This window comes from Rhagoletis pomonella, unplaced genomic scaffold, assembly GCF_013731165.1.
Source record: "Rhagoletis pomonella isolate Grant_MI unplaced genomic scaffold, Rhpom_1.0 Rhpom_scaffold_00014, whole genome shotgun sequence".
Classification (NCBI taxonomy): Eukaryota; Metazoa; Arthropoda; class Insecta; order Diptera; family Tephritidae; genus Rhagoletis; species Rhagoletis pomonella.
The window spans coordinates 12,587,385-12,603,762 of NW_023458568.1; the positions used below are offsets into that span (position 1 = coordinate 12,587,385).

The 16,378-nt window shown below is 37.7% G+C and overlaps 1 protein-coding gene across 1 annotated transcript in view; it reads right to left on the minus strand.

Annotated features, from left to right (window-relative positions):
* Positions 1 to 15,210: 15,210 nt before the first annotated feature.
* The window catches only part of LOC118749145 (nuclear RNA export factor 2-like), a 96,350-nt gene continuing 95,182 nt past the window's right edge, over positions 15,211 to 16,378 (minus strand). Inside the window, exons 10-14 of the mRNA XM_036483913.1 lie at positions 16,236 to 16,343; positions 15,931 to 16,178; positions 15,748 to 15,870; positions 15,473 to 15,678; positions 15,211 to 15,402 (exon numbers count right to left, since the gene is read on the minus strand). Of these exons, the coding sequence (XP_036339806.1) occupies positions 15,306 to 15,402; positions 15,473 to 15,678; positions 15,748 to 15,870; positions 15,931 to 16,178; positions 16,236 to 16,343 (782 nt within the window). The 3' untranslated portion in view covers positions 15,211 to 15,305. The remainder of the gene's footprint in view (positions 15,403 to 15,472; positions 15,679 to 15,747; positions 15,871 to 15,930; positions 16,179 to 16,235; positions 16,344 to 16,378) is intronic.

Consider the following 16,378-nt stretch of genomic DNA (forward strand, 5'->3'; position numbering starts at 1 on the left):
AGAGGCTCCTAGACCCGGACATTTGGCAAGCTTAACCGTGAGGTTTATTTTTACCTTACTAATGTATATATCGTTACCTAAAGGTGAAAAGGTGCCATATCCATTTTTTTAATTTGTTCAGGAGAGACGAGAAATCGATGTAGTCTCGCATTATCTGTCATTCTGCATCACAAACTAAATTTAAAAAAAGTGGACGTGGCACCTTTTCACCTTTAGGTAGCAATATGTATATGTACATACTTCATAGTATATGTATGTATTCAAATGAGCGAAAAAAAATCTGTGACGGAATTTTATTTTCCGCTACGATTTTTCACGTCATTTACTCCGAAGGCTTTATTAAACTATAAACTGCTAAATTTTTTGCCACTTTTTCGGGTTTTCGCAATTTGCTCGAAATTTTGAGGGTATAGAAGTCGAACGGACCTCAGATTCGGATTGAATGGGTCGAAATACATGTCGGTAGGGGTGTCTGGGTAAAAGCACACAACACTTTTTTTTCGGTGTGCAATATGTATATAATAGCTATTATTCTGATTTTTTTGTTCACTGGATATCTTATTTTAAGTATAAAAACCAGAAAAAATAAATGTATTTAATGCTGTCAAACGCCGTTTTCTTGATTAAGCGTATGTATTACAAAAAACTTTCATCAGTCCAACTCCGGCCACGCCACAGTATTTTTGCATAGAACTCACTCCAATATTTACGGAAAAGTCCATCTTTCAAGCGTGTGCTACAAGAACCCAAATCGTACAAATAGCCGAACCGTACCCCGACTTCTACATGATTATTTATCCATTCAAAGTATCAAACGGAAACACAAGAATCTCCAAAATTTTACTAACCCTGGCTTATATCAATAGTTTCTTCCATGGACGCAGAATGACTAGCACCATAGTATGGTTCCAAAAAGATATTTAAACTAGTTTTTTTTAATTTAATTACACCCGATTTACATGATTCAAGTACTTTAAACCAATTCTGGTTCATTCTATTTTGCGTTTTCTATTTGCTTTTACACGCTTAAATTTTGTTGAATTCCAGGTGTTGGTTCTTTAAATGGGAAACAAAGAAATAGTCAAAAACAAAGCAAGAAACTTGAAACCACTTGACGGTACAGACGCATATGTACAAGCAGAATTTAATTCAATACTTGACCCATGTAAAACCCTTACCGGGTTAATAGTGTTGTGTAAGCAAATTAATGTTGCCAAGTTCCCATTTTCAAAAATAACGAAATGCATACTAAGTAGTACATATAATATAAACAATATGTATATTTCCTCAAACAAAAACTTTCGATAGTGGCCAACGACCATTCGATAGTGCAAAAAATAGAACCATTCGATAGTGCAAAAAAATAGAACCAAGGTGTATCAAGGTGGTGTTGGGGCGACACACAGTGCCGCCTAAGTGGGCAAAAATCGAAAAATTCGTTGTCTGCAATGTGAACGTGTTTGGTATTTTTGTAAAGGTAATTTATCCAGAAAAATGAATTAAATACAAATTTCCCTATAAAATGAATTATATGCCGCCAGGAAGCCACTAAAGGCGACAAAATATTGATATGAGTATAGCCATGCGTAAGCTCTTCACGGAAACAAATCTCACAAATGCATTCTTTGAAATAAAATGTTGATGCGACGTTTTTTATTTCCACATAGATAGTAGAGAACCAAGAATGATAGAATACAAGATTGCGCCAATCGAACTGAGAGCAACTGGGTGTGACGTCACATTATTTTGAGAATGAGAGTGTAAGGAATAATTTTGAAGAAGAGGAAGAAGCGAACAAGTGGAGATGTAAAACTAGGTTGAATTGTACCTACACTTCAGCTTCTTAAATTTGAACATACATTCGGTAAATTGTTCTGGTACAAAAGGAAGATGTAGTCCACCAACTACCAAAACTGTATGCACATAAAAATACATGTTTACTGTTTCGGTACGTATATCTACTTTTAACTACAACTTTTCGGCAAATTGGTACAATATGAAAAATAACATTCATCACTAGTGCGAAAAAATAATAATGTGACGTCAGCGAAAGGGTGAATGCTGTCAAATCGAGAAAGAGAGGACTAGCGGTCCACGGAAGGCGCCACCTTTGTTTCGCTGCATCGTGGTATAGCTAGAGGATTAAGAACTTTGGAATAAAATTAAACACAGGGTGTCCCTGTGGTATTCCAGAAAAACAATTTTTTTAATCAAAATTTCAAAAAATGGCAAAATGTAATGGAATGAATATAAAATATATGTAAAAATATGTTATTTTTTATTATTGTATTAAATGGTACGGGTTTTTAGCTTTCGAAGGAATAAATAAAAACCACCTCACTTTTTGCACTTTTTGAAGTAATGCGTTTTTTGCTAATGCATAAAATCATTTTTTCATTTTTTGTCAGTGCCATCAGATCTGCACGATTCGTTCTATTTTCAAAAATTAAGTGTCAGAATAAAAATCTTGACCTGTAGACAATGAGGTTTATTTCTTTTAAAGAGTTGCCACCTGTTAATAATTAAATTCAAATTTTTTAATAAGTTAAATGAATTATTAAAAGATGGCTATCAATAGAAATGTTTATTAAAAGGTTTTATTTCTTAACTAGGGTTGCCACCTCCTAAAAAAATCAAATTCCACTGGAATTAAAGGAATTAGGTTATTGAAATAGATATTATTTAGATTATTGTTTTATTACAAATACATATATTGTTAATCAGCGATTTGTTCTGATTACATTCCTTTTAAATTAACTAAGGAATGTTTTTACTCTTCACTTATTTCTTGCGTAATATGTCCAATTATTTCTTTTGTCTGATACCCATATTGATATACATACATATTTCAGTTGCCTTAGTCCCCTAATTAAAGTGAATTTGATTTTTTAAACATATGGCAACCCTTCTACGTGTCGTTTAAAAGTAAATCATTTGCAAAACCATTTCAATCGATACCCATATGGTAATATCTATTTAATTTAATTTATTAAATAATTTCAATAAAATTAGGAACAGGTGGCAACCCGTTTATAAAAAATTAAACTTTGCTGCACATCTACGGGTCAAGCCCATGGTAAGCCATTGGTAACTTTCTACCAAAAGTGGTAACTTTTAATCGGTTTGGTAACTTGGTAACTTTTATTTAATTTTGGTAACTTTTGCAACTAACCGCCCTATTCCCACAACACTGATAAAATTCATCATATGACTATTGTCACAATTACTGCGCCTAAACCACAATATAAACATTGTTTCGCCGTTGTCACTTACTCAGTAGGTCATAACAATAAAACTGACAATTGTCATACGACAGCTTAAAATAAATTTGCGGCATAGTATTAGGCGCAGTAGTAAAGGCAATAGTCAGCCGCTGAGTTTTGTCAGTGGTGTGGGAATAGGGCGGTAAATATCTATTTGCATTACTAGAAAGAAATGAAATATGTTTTGCATGTGCGTAATTATGCCCTTCGGGTTTCAGTGGCAGCACTATTGACACTTCTACAAAATTAGTGCGATAAAATTAAAGTTATCTCATATTCGAATACTGGAGATATTTGAATTACAGTGGCAGCACCAAGGGCTGCACTTCTAAAACAACTTTCGAATTTGTGCGATAAATTTTGAATTCTACCATCTCACATACCATCTCGGTAAGGCCCATAAAACATTTTGATTATTCCGGCACAAACAAAAAATGTCGCGTGCTTTTTACTAGACCCATCTACGGACATGTATTTCGACCCACTGAATCCAAATATGAGGTCCGTTTGACACGTACACTAAATTATGAAAAAGCGAAAAATTAGCAAAAAAATTTGCAATTTTCACAATTTACTCGAAATTTCGTACGAGTCAAACGGACGGTTAAAAGCAGCTGCAACTTTTTTTTGTGTGCTGGTGCCATTATTCCGTGAGTAGCAAATATCGGCACATTTCGAACGAAAAATGACACTGAAATTGGCACAACGTCGAAACCGGTTTGTCTCCAAACCAAATCGTTCCACATTGAATCATACTCCTACCCTGTTGGAAACACCAACAACGAAAATGAGAATAACGGCACATGCAACAATTAATTGTAAGAAAAAAATTTTCTTATAAGAAAAATTATTATAATTATCAATAGCATTTTCAATCTTGATAATTTATCAAGAAAATAGATTTAAACTTCTGTGCTAGAACTTGATAACTAATCAAAAATTTACAAATTATAAAAATATTGAATTTATTAAGTCACGGAAACGGGCTGTAAGTATATACACATTTGTGAAGATTTTGGTAGTGAAGATTTGCTAACTTTTCTTAAGAGATTTTGGTAGAAAAAAATGTCGGCGAGTGGCAACCATGGTCAAGCCCTGTCGTTTGACACCTCACTTTTGAAAATAGAACGAACTATATGGACATACCTATGTAAATTCCACAAGAACCCAAATTTTCAGCTTTAAACTGCATTTACATTGACAGTATGAAAGTTATCGAAAAACATATTGCATTTTCGAATTTAGCGAATTTTACTAAGAGCCGAATTTTCATTTAAATCCGTACATAATTCTATTTTTGCCCACATTTCATATGGATGGATCTCATGTGCCGTGAAAAGCACCACGTCAAAATGATGTGTTTGTTGTAATTCATACCAATGACAGTATGGATATCTGCGTATAATTTGTTAGTGTAATTTTTTACTTATATTCGGCTAACACCACCTTGTTAAATAAGCCTTGAATAGAACCATTCGATAGATCGATAGTACCATCAATAGTTTTACAGCTCTATTGCATTGGGAACACTCTTTTAACGCCTTATCTGCCTCTCAGTTCGCTTCGCCAAATTCATTTACTTCGCAAATGATAATACCAGCACGGTTTCCATTTCCAATTTATTTTTCGGACCAAAAAATTGACCAAATGGTAAAAAATTTACCAATTTTTATTACATCGGGAAATTGAGTGGAGTTTATTCCTCTTTATCAAGAAAATATGCCAATTCAGTTTTTATAACGACTTTAACGACTTTATATAACATCCAAAGTGCATTAAAATTGTATATTATTAACATTATACTACTTAAAGTTTTAAATTATAATTGGTTTCTTAATTTCGTTTTTACCAATGCTTAATAAAAAATTTGCGCTCACCTGCTGCGGAACTGTAAGGTATACTCAAAATGTTATGAACTGAATCACACAATTCTCCAAAGGCCGCCTCACCCACTCCATTTTTAATCAAACTTACTTGACCCCAAAAACGTTCTATATTGGTACATTTTTTGAAGTTACCTCACTGTCTCAATTTGCGAAATTGAAATTCAATTATGTCTGCATAAATTACCAATGCAGGAAATCGGTCGAGTAGAGGCAAAATTGATACATCAGTATCAGAAAGAACTTTATTTGGTGTAATAATTTCAAGATGTTTAATATCTTTTCGATTGAAATCGAATATTATTTTCATGTGCTAAATGCTATGATTTAAGTTTTGCTACCTTTCCATATTTTTGCCAGCCACTTTAATATTCGTCACCGAGTAATTGAAATTAGCAAGAAACCGCGATATTTTTTGAAGCGTGCTTTGACAGATGATTAGCCATGCCATATTTGAAGATCAGTGGCAAGGCGAGTTCACACTTTTAGCAAGTGTTGCCATTAGGCCCAATGCTGAATATCGTCATCGTCGACTATCATCAGTGCATCAGTAACATGGCTGCCGATGGCCGTATCCTCACTTTTACTGACGATGACGATAGTCAACATGGGGCGGAATATTCATCAATTAAATAGAAAAAATTGAAAACGCGAAACTATTGCATGAAGTGAAAGGGTGATAATAACCTAACAAAAGGATTGTGAAATTCAAAAGAATTGGACCAATGGACGAAACGAAAAGAAATGGACCAAATTTGGTCCATTTGGACCAAAACGGCAACCGTGAATACCACCCTATGTATGTAGTACAGCGCAATCACGTCGCTCGCACTCAGTATATCCAGTAAACAAACTTAGCTATTTTTTTCCACCAAATTTGGTCCCCATAAAGGACTAGTGTTACAAGCAACGCTTTTTCGGCAATAAGGGTGTTGTGCAGCAATTTTATGTGGTGAAAATTATTTTAGCACTGGAAAAATGGATAGAAAAATATTGCATTGCGCTTGAACATCTCAGGTTTAACTGAAATATAAATGTATTAAGAATATTTATTTTACTAATACATACCAATTTTTTTTAAATTTTACTGTGTCGAGATCGTTGCACAAATATTTGTAATTTAGTATTTAAGTTAATTGTGAAACATATTGAATGCAATAAATAAATTATGGGAGCGATTTATGCACATAGAATTGGAAATAGGGTTGATGATATACTTTAAATAAATTGTGAGTCTGCGAAAATATCTTTTCAGCATATGAATATACTTCTTAACTTTTTCCCGAAAATTTACATACAGGCTCGAAATTATGCCAGTAATCTTCATTTTGACAGTTTTTAGTTAAAGAAGCAGTTATATATTTTAAAATCAGATATATCGCTTTTTTGTTAACAGTTTTGGATATCTTCTTTAGTTTCCGAGTAATTGATTAAAATCATTTGGTACAAATTACGTTAGTAATGCTATCGTACTAAACTAATCAAGATCTTTCAAATAGCGCCATCTGTTTTTAAATATCTGCTTTAGTTTCCGACATATTCAGCCTTTTCATGAGTTTCATTTTCTCGAATCGGGCCACCTTTTCACTTTTCGTTTCCGTGTATTCACTACGTGAACTAGTACATAGCATTGACACTTTGGAGAAAATCTGTAGTCTAGTTTCTGAGAAATTGCATTCCAAACTTCAATTGTGATTTACCGAAACCTGCCGAAAGTAACATGCAACGATCTTTTATCTAGCCGACGATATAACATTTAGCTAAAATATGCATATAAATAAATTAGAATTGTCATTATTTTCGCAGTTGAAGTATATGCCAGGCGAGTAACAGGTAAATACCTACATATGTAAGTATACCTAAATTAGCACGTTGAGCTTGTATTTCTCTCTAATGCATTAATTCTATATACGCCAGGACCAACGCCCGACGCAGTTATGTCTTTATTTAATAATGGCTCTATGACAAAATATTCAAGAAATATATTCTTAGATTTTTATTTACTTCATTTCATACATTAATATTCACCTGATTTTTTTTTAATAAATACCAGGAATAAATATGGCTCTTATTATGAGTTTCATTCGATTTTCGATCTTCGCTGGTTGTCGAAGATCGAAAGTGAAATTCGTATTATGAGCTATGCAACCGTGTCGAAATTTTCGTTGAGTATCGAATTTTCTGTCGAACAGAATTTTGCTTTCGATGGGGTAGCGAAGGGTTTGAAAATTGTGAAAAATGTTTGATTTTGCATTTGTTTCCTTACTTTTTGGCGGGTAGACACTAATTTAAAAAATTTTTTTTATCAATTTCATGCAGTTTTAACGTCGTGAATACAAAACACAAGCTCGAAAGGCTGCTTTACTTGTGAAGGAAAATTCCAATACTCAGTTGGCACGATCTCTGAGAACAAATCATAGAGCTGTGGATAGTTTTAAAATATTTTAAATAGATTTGGCTCACAAACGCCTCTTTAGACAGTCGGAAGTTTTTAGTAAATCTGTAGACAAATTTCTTAAATATATTTTATGTCAAAATAAAGACTACACTTAAAATCTCTTAAACATTTACTACTCCTGGTCAGTTCACTAAACTCGTTGTACTAATTTTTACCACGTTTTTATAAACTTGCTTTCTTTTTTATTTCATTTTAATTTGCACAAATTTACATAAATTTATATAAGCTGCCTTCCATTTGGCATATTTGCGGGTTAAACCTTCAGAAAGTTACAAAAAAAACAACATTATTTTCTATTTTTATTATTCTATATTTTTGACACCAGAAAATTTCTTTAAACCATCTTGCGCAGCAGTTTGTTGATATTATCTTCATGGTTACCGAAATCACCAACCTCAACGTAGTGGCCGGTGGTTCGAGGCTTTCTTGAATTGGGATCCAACAGTGAATATTTCGTGCGCCAAATAATCAACGCACTGAATATCGTGCGCTTTGTGCAATTTGCGTTCGATCACAAAGTTGTCAGAGCTTGGGACACGTTGATGGCAGTGATCGGACTTAAAAAAAATTCTGTGTGGTAGAATCTGGAAAAAAATGTGGCAGATCAGAGGTTTTGGATCAAACTTTGTACACAAATTAAAGAAATTCTGTAAGGTTTCACCTAAATTGCAAACTTTTTAATTACTCTAAAAAAAAATTAAGTTTAGTATAACAAAGTGCTAGACTGAAGTTGCTAAAAATTGCATTGAGTTTTGGCAATTTTTTCCTTGACAGTGTAAAGCGGTTCCTTCCATATCAAAATATTTTTCGAACATAAATTTTTTTGCAATCTTGCCAGCGTTTCATTCTATCACATCACGATGTAGCGAACAAATGTGGCCCGTTACAGAAACCGCTACTTGTGATTTGCCGATTTTGACAATTCTCAAGTAAATGTAAACAACGCTTCAGAAACTTTAGATGCACCGAAATTTGCTAATACTTTCGAAAAATCGCCGTTTTTTATAAATTTTCGCTATTAATTTTTTTCATAAATCATATATTTTAAAATTTAACGTAACGAAACCACGTTTCCTGTGGAAAAATATATTATTGAGAAAATTTACTATTTTACAGTTTATTATATCTTCCCATTAGTCTTTGTTTACTTTTACTTGAGAAATTTCATCGCCGCCGGGAATGCCTAATCTTGTATTATATCATTCTTGTTACCATATAGTGTTTAGTGTTGGACAATTTCTGCTCTTAAAGTTAAGAAAATTATGTCGAGCAAAAATAAAACTAGGTACTCAAAAACGCGAATATGTGGTAGATTTCAGACCTTGTGTGGTAGATGTGGTAGATGCTCAAAAAAGTGGCAGATCTACCACAATGTGGTAGAAGTCCGATCACTGGTTGATGGTTGTGCTTGGCAATTCGACGTTTGTAGATCAATTCACGAACTGATATAAGATTTGGATAGCCCCATGTAATATAGGGTTCGGCAATCCGTAGCATATTAATGGTTGCCTTGTTCAATTCGATGAACAAACCGTTGTTAATGTGGCGAAGATGGAACCACAGTAAAACTTTACGCACTTTTGGTGCAACTTTGTTGATACCGCAGATAAAGATCACAAAAGCCATTCTGCGGGCACGTAGAATGGACCGCGTTTCTTTGCCAGACGGCGCAACTTCATCTCACGGCGTCCATCAGGAGATATTTTGCTTGATATTTCTTAGCATGCTCCAAGTTTTCACGCTTGCAGAGTGCAATCACAGCAGAGCGCTTTAGTTTACGCTTGATCAGGGTAGCACGTTTGCTGACCTGCTTCTTGCTTAACTTCATCTTCGACTCGGGGACAGCAGGCATCTTCCTGGAAGGTAGTTTTCTCTTTTCGGGCTTCTGTTGTTGTTGTTGTAGCGGCTACAACAACCCCGCCCAGATCGGTTGGTATCTCAGTCGTTGTCGTCAAGTTCCACTAACGGCAGCCCTAGGAAGCGTGCAGCTTCTGTGGGATCTGTCCACAGGGACAGGGCCGTTAGGGTTGTCGGGTTTTCCGGGCATGCGAAGAGATGGTTCGAGTCATGTGGGGTCTCTCCGCATGCCGGACATTCGTTCGGCACATCCTCATTCAACCTACTCAAGTAGGAGTTTAACCTGCTGTAGTAGCCGGAGCGAAGTTGAGCGAGTGTAGTGCGTGTCTCCCGAGGCAGATGAAGCTCTGTCTCGTCAATGTCCGGGGGTGGTATGCCTAGAACGGCATTCACAGGTCTAGAGTCTACATAACTCGAGACTTTTCGGGCTTCTCACCGGCCGTGGTGGCAGTCATCTTATCTTGTCACTTAGCAAGTTGAGAAGGCGAAAAAAAAGTTCGCCAAATATTTGGAGCACATCTTAAATAACGCCACTCGATTTATAACATTTCTATTAAACACAACTTAATTTAATTTATTACTTTTTTAATACATAGATATGCTGCAACAAGGCACTTACTTTTCCAAATTCCATCTTGCTTATAGGCATAATTTTCCAAATGTGGCTGAGATGCTACTTCATACTAATAACTTCATTTTCCAACTGCGCCTTCTTTGTTGCCTCAACATATCCTAAAAAGACATAAAATTTACATAAAACAATAGAAATCGCAAAAATTGGAGAATAAAATACTCCCTTCATTTTGTTTTGTTGTCAAATTTCTGAGTAAAGTGAATTCACCATGATGCAATACAGAAAGAACAAGGACCAGGGGATGTAATTTTAAGTATTCAGTGGCAATGCGCAGAGCGTTCCAAGTAGCAAAATTAATTTGTATCAAATATAAAATTAAACGGTGGTTCTAATACATTTTTTAATATTATTAATCAAAGTACATACATTATATGGTATTTCTTTAAAAAATTAATGCATATATGCATTTTTTTAAATAATTCTTGTTTCTTTCATTACTGCTGAAAAGCAACCCTGCGTGTAAGAAATCAAAGTACATACATTATATGGTATTTCTTTAAAAAATTAATGCATATATGCATTTTTTTAAATATTTCTTGTTTCTTTCATTACTGCTGAAAAGCAACCCTGCGTGTAAGAAATTATGTGGTACTTAAAATTTCACCTCTGGAAACTTTATCCCCATAAAGGACTTCACCACAGTTTTTTTACTGGATATACTGAGGTGCAGAGTTTTCGCGTGGCTACGCGCTATATTTGACGACCAAATAGTCTAATGCTTGCACGTCTTTGAGTTTTTATTACTTTACTCCGAAAAAACTGCCTTATCATGAGTTTCATTTTCCCCGAACCGGTTCACTTTTCACTTTTGGTTTCCCCATGGTTTTACTATGGGCGGATGATAAATTTTCGGGTGATTTTTTTTTAGGCGAAACTCAGGATAAGGCAGAATGTGTTATTCTTTCAAGAATAAAAAAGAATGACACTCCTTTTTTTAACAAATGCTTCGTTAAAAAAAAAGAATTATTAAAATCGGCTCAGTGCTTTGAGAACCAACCATGGACAAACATTTTCCATATAATACATTTTATTTAATAATATATAGATAAGCAACTGGTTTTCCTATTTTCGTTAAACTGCTATTTGATGTCCAAAGTTATACGCTTTTCCTCTGGGGCTCGCTATCTAGTTAGGTTTAGTTTAATCAATACAATATTCTTATGGTTTTCCATATGCTATACTGTTCCTGTTTTGTCTGTTTTTGTCTTTTATATTAATTGTTACGATTACTTATTTTAATTCTTAATGTTGTTGTTGTAGCAGCATACAAGCTCCCCAAAGAGTTTTTGGGGTGTTGCTGGAGTGACAGCCATTGGCCAAATATAAATCTGGGTCGTTCCGGTTACGTAGACCCGACTGTCGTGGGAACGTTTAATTCTTAATCTTAAGTTTCTTCTTCTTCTTCTTAATAGGCGCTGTAACCGCCTAAGCGATTTTGGCCGAGTCCAAAACAGCACGCCAGTCATTTCTCTTCTGTGCTAACTGACGCTAATTGAAAATGCCAAGTGAAGCCAAGTCCTTCTCCACCTCGTCTTTCCAACGCAGAGGAGGCCTTCCTCTTCCTCTGTTACCAGCGCGAGGCCCGCGTTGAATATTTTCAGAGCAGGAGCGTTTCTGTCCATTCGAACGACATGGCCAAGCCAGCGGAGCCGCTGAATTTTAATTTGCTGCACTATGTCTATATCGTTGTAAAGCTCATAGAGCTCATCGTTAAATCGTCTGCGATATTCGCCATCACCAACGCGTAAAGGTCCGTAAATCTTTCGCAGAATCTTTCTCTCGAAAACTCCAAGAGCCAAGCCTCATCAGATGCTTTCATTGTCCATGCCTCCGCGCCATACACCAGCACAGGCATGATGAGTGACTTATAGAGTGTGATCTTTGTACGACGAGAGAGGACTTTACTTCTCAATTGCCTACTCAGCCCAAAGTAGCACTTGTTGGCAAGAGTGATTCTCCATTGGATTTCAAGGCTGACATTATTATTGGTGTTAATGCTGGTTCCCAAATAAACGAAGTCGTCTACTTTTTCAAACTTGTAGCTGTCAACAGTGACGTGGGTGCCAAGACGCGTATGCTCTGACTATTTATGTGATGACAGGAGATACTTCGTTTTGTCCTCGTTCACCACCAGACCCATTCGCTTTGCTTCTCTATCCAATCCCGAGAAGGCAAAACAGGCGTAGCCCTTGTTTTTACCGATAATATCGATGTCGTCGGCATACGCCAGCAATTGTACACTCTTGTAAAGTATTGTGCCTGAGCGGTTCAGTTCTGCGGCTCTTATTATCTTCTCCAACATCAGATTAAAGAAATCACACGAAAGGGAGTCCCCTTGTCTGAAACCTCGTTTGGTATCAAACGGCTCGGAGAGGTCCTTCCCTATTCTGACGGAGCTGGTGGTATTGCTCAACGTCATTTTACACAGCCGTATTAGTTTAGCGGGGATACCAAATTCAGACATCGCGGCATTAAGGCAACTTCTCTTCGTGCTGTCGAAAGCGGCTTTGAAATCGACAAATAAATGGTGTGTGTCGATCCTATTCTCGCGGGTCTTTTCCAAGATTTGGCGTATTGTGAATACCTGATCTATGATGGAATTTCCAGGCCTAAAGCCACGCTGATAAGGTCCAATCAGCTCGTTGACGGTGGGCTTCAGTCTTTCGCACAATACGCTCGATAAGACCTTGTAACCTATGCTTAGAAGGCTGATTCCGCGGTAGTTGGCGCGTATGGCGGGGTCGCCTTTCATGTGGATTGGGCAGAGCACACTTAAATTCCAGTCGTCGGGCATGCGTTCATCTGACCATATTGTGCATATCAGCTCCTCGCCGCCGTACTTGAATAGCTCGGCTGGCAGGCCGTCAGCTCCAGCAGCTTTGTTGTTTTTCAGCCGCGTAATCGCTATTCGTACCTCGTCATAGTCAGGCGGTGGGACAGTTACTCCATCATCATCGACTGGGGACTCGGGTTCGTCTTCTTCACTACTTTCAGCGCTGCTACCATTCAGTAGGTTATAAAAGTGTTCCCTCCACAATTTAAGTATATTCTGGACATCGGTCACTAGGTCGCCATTGTTGTTCCTACAGGAGTTCGCCCCGGTCTTGAAACCTTCCGTAAGTCGCCTAACCCTCTGGTAGAATTTTCGGGCGTTCTTCCTGTCGGCCAGCATATCAAGCTCTTCGCACTCACGTATTTCGGCCTCTCTCTTCTTATTGCGGCAAATACGTCTCGCTTCCTTCTTCAGTTCCCTATAACGGTCCCACATTGCTCGCGTTGCGCCCGATCGCAGCGTGGCCCTGTAGGCGGCATCTCTTTTCTCTGCGTCTTCTGTTCTTTCGGGCTCGCCAGTTGTTCTTTCAGGCTCGCTGAAATCCAGCTACTTCTTCGGCGGCGGTACTTAATGATCGGGAAATGTGGTTCCACTGCTCGCGTATGTCGGATTGTTGAAGAGTGCTCTCAGAGAGCAGGTGTGTGTCGAGTGGCGAATAAGTTGGCCGTCTGTCGTGATTGCAGCTTTTCGACGTTAAGCTTTCCTTGCATTGTTGGGCGCACATTTTTTGCTGCACAGAGGCGGGTGTGTATCTTGGCTACAACAAGATAGTGGTCCGAGTCGATGTTTGGCCCTCGGAGTGTACGCACGTCCAAAACGCTTGAAGCATGCCTTCCGTCTATCACAACATGATCGATTTGGTTTCTCGTTTTTCGATCTGGAGACAGCCATGTAGCTTGGTGGATGTTCTTATGCTGGAACCTAGTACTACACATTACCATATTTCGGGCCCCGGCGAAGTCGATCAGCCTCAGTCCGTTATCGGACGTTTCGTCGTGGAGGCTGAATTTTCCGACAGTGGTGCCAAAGATCGCTTCGTTGCCCACCTTGGAATTAAAATCGCCAAGCACGATTTTGACATCGTGTCGGGGGCAGCGCTCATATGTACGTTCCAACCGCTCATAGAAGAGATCCTTGGACGCCTCATCCTTCTCTTCCGTCGGGGCATGGGCGCAGATGAGCGAGATGGTGAATAATCTAGCTTTGATGCGAATTGTGGCTAGACGTTCGTCCACCGGGGTGAACGCCAGTACTCGGAGACGGAGTCTCTCTCCTACCACGAATCCAACACCGAATTTGCGCTCATTTACGTGGCAACTGTAGTAGACGTCGCAAGGCTTCACGCTTACTTTTCCCCGTCCATCGCATTTCTTGGATGGCGGTGATGTCAGCCTTTGTCTTCCCGAGGACATCAACCAGCCGGGCAGAGGCACCTTCCCCATTAAGGGTCCCGATATTCCAGGTGCATACCCTTAAATCATAGTCCTTTATACGTTTGCCGTGGTCGTCATCAGAAAAAGGGGGTCTCATCCGAGGCTGTTTTTTTCTTTTCATTGGGCGGGGTTTTAACGTGGCGGGACCCAAGCCCAGCGCACGCGAAGTTTTACGCCTTATCACTTTAGCTCGCTCCCAAACGGGTGTTTGGTTGCTACCCAGAGGATACGTGGATATAAATATCCGGACGTTGTGAGCTGCGATTTGAACCGTACGCACAAGAATCGCTTCTGGCCACTCCCAGGTGAATGGCAGTCAAAAGTTTTCCACTTCTGCGCACGGAACCATCCTCCAATCTTAAGTTTCAGTTGCACTAAAAAGATCTTTGGGATCTTATTGTACTAACGTCATGTTTTATAATAAATGGAAATGGATATTGTAGTAGGTTAAACTCCTGCTTGTCCAGACTAGACCCCGACGTACCCTATATATGGCCGACATGTGAACGTTCCCCACTTGACAACAACCCCCTCTTCACATGACCACTAAACTCAACTCAACTAACATTCCGCTCCCTTTGGTTTGACCCCGTCGAAATAACTCGTTTCCTAGGCCTACAGTTAGTTGAGCCTGGCGACAACGATTGTGCGACTAACCGATTCTATACGAGCATAGGTAGCCGCTGCTACTAAAACAGCAAAAACATGGACAGACGCCGTACCCGTTTCGCCCTCTAAACTTTAACTCGCTCCCACGGATGTTTGGTTTTTACCCAGACGATACTTGACAGTTTCGCGCGCATCTACACTCAGAAGCAACTAAGAGTGATTTAAGCAAAATATCCGCTATTCGTTTTAAGTAAATGAAAACTATTTTAGAGATTTATTTTTAGGTATAAAAGACTTGCAAAAACTACACATTTGTAAAAAAATTAGACACTTCCTTAATTGAAGGCCGTATCAGGTATCCGTTTTTTCTCACAAAAACTTAAAAAAAGCAGAAGTGATTTTTTGATGTCCCATTTCGCGTCATCTAAGAAACTAATAAAAGTTAATATTTAGTAAATTCATACGTTGCAATTGTTTGAATATTAGATTAAATCTCCCTTACCGCGTACACCATACCCATTTGAGGTTTGTTACTTCTTGAAACATTATAATGAGAGCTTCTTTATCGGCTACAGTTACTTCGTCGTCATTGTTCTGCCCCTCTGTTTTAAAATACTTGAATGCCTTTTTAGTTTGCTGAGCCGTTGGGTTGTATATACTAAGTTGTTCATTACAAATTTGGTACTTTATAGCTCTGCCGAGAATCCCCTGTTAAAAGAAAAGGCTAATGATAAGAAACGTGCATCTTCAGATTAAGTTGTGACCATTTTAACATACTTGGTGCTTTTCTACCGGTGTAAGTACAAAACTGCGCGTGAATGCCATTAGTATGTCATTATCCATCATGCTTGGTGCTTGATCGTAAAAGACGCCGCTGATTGTTATCACTATAATTTTGTCCTATCAGTAGAATTGTGTTTAATGTTAAGTGTAATGATTATAAGAACAAGCAATACATACATTGTAAATCATTGTATCTGTGTTAAAAGTCAACAAATCGTGTCGTATACTGGGCAGTTGCAAAAACATTTGCATAATTTGGTCAGAGCCCAGATGTATACTTGTGTGGGCCCGAGAGAGATCTGACATTTTTAAAATATTTCTACTATTTTCACGATACTTGGATATGCGTCGAAAATTTTGCGACGTCATTTGGGCAATATGATAATTAAAGGAAACTGTAAGCATTGCATTGCGCTGGTAAAGTTCTGAGAAAATTTGAGCAATAGTAATGAATGTATTTAAATTAGAATCATTTATGCTACCTTTCAAAGATTGACGCTCATTTGAATCGAATGCCTTGAAGTATAGTGGAACAAATTCGTCGACGAAATCGTATCCTCTTACATCGCACAGGAAATTTTTTTTGGGAAGTTAAAGAGCCTTCTTTTTTTAAGTCAGTGTTATC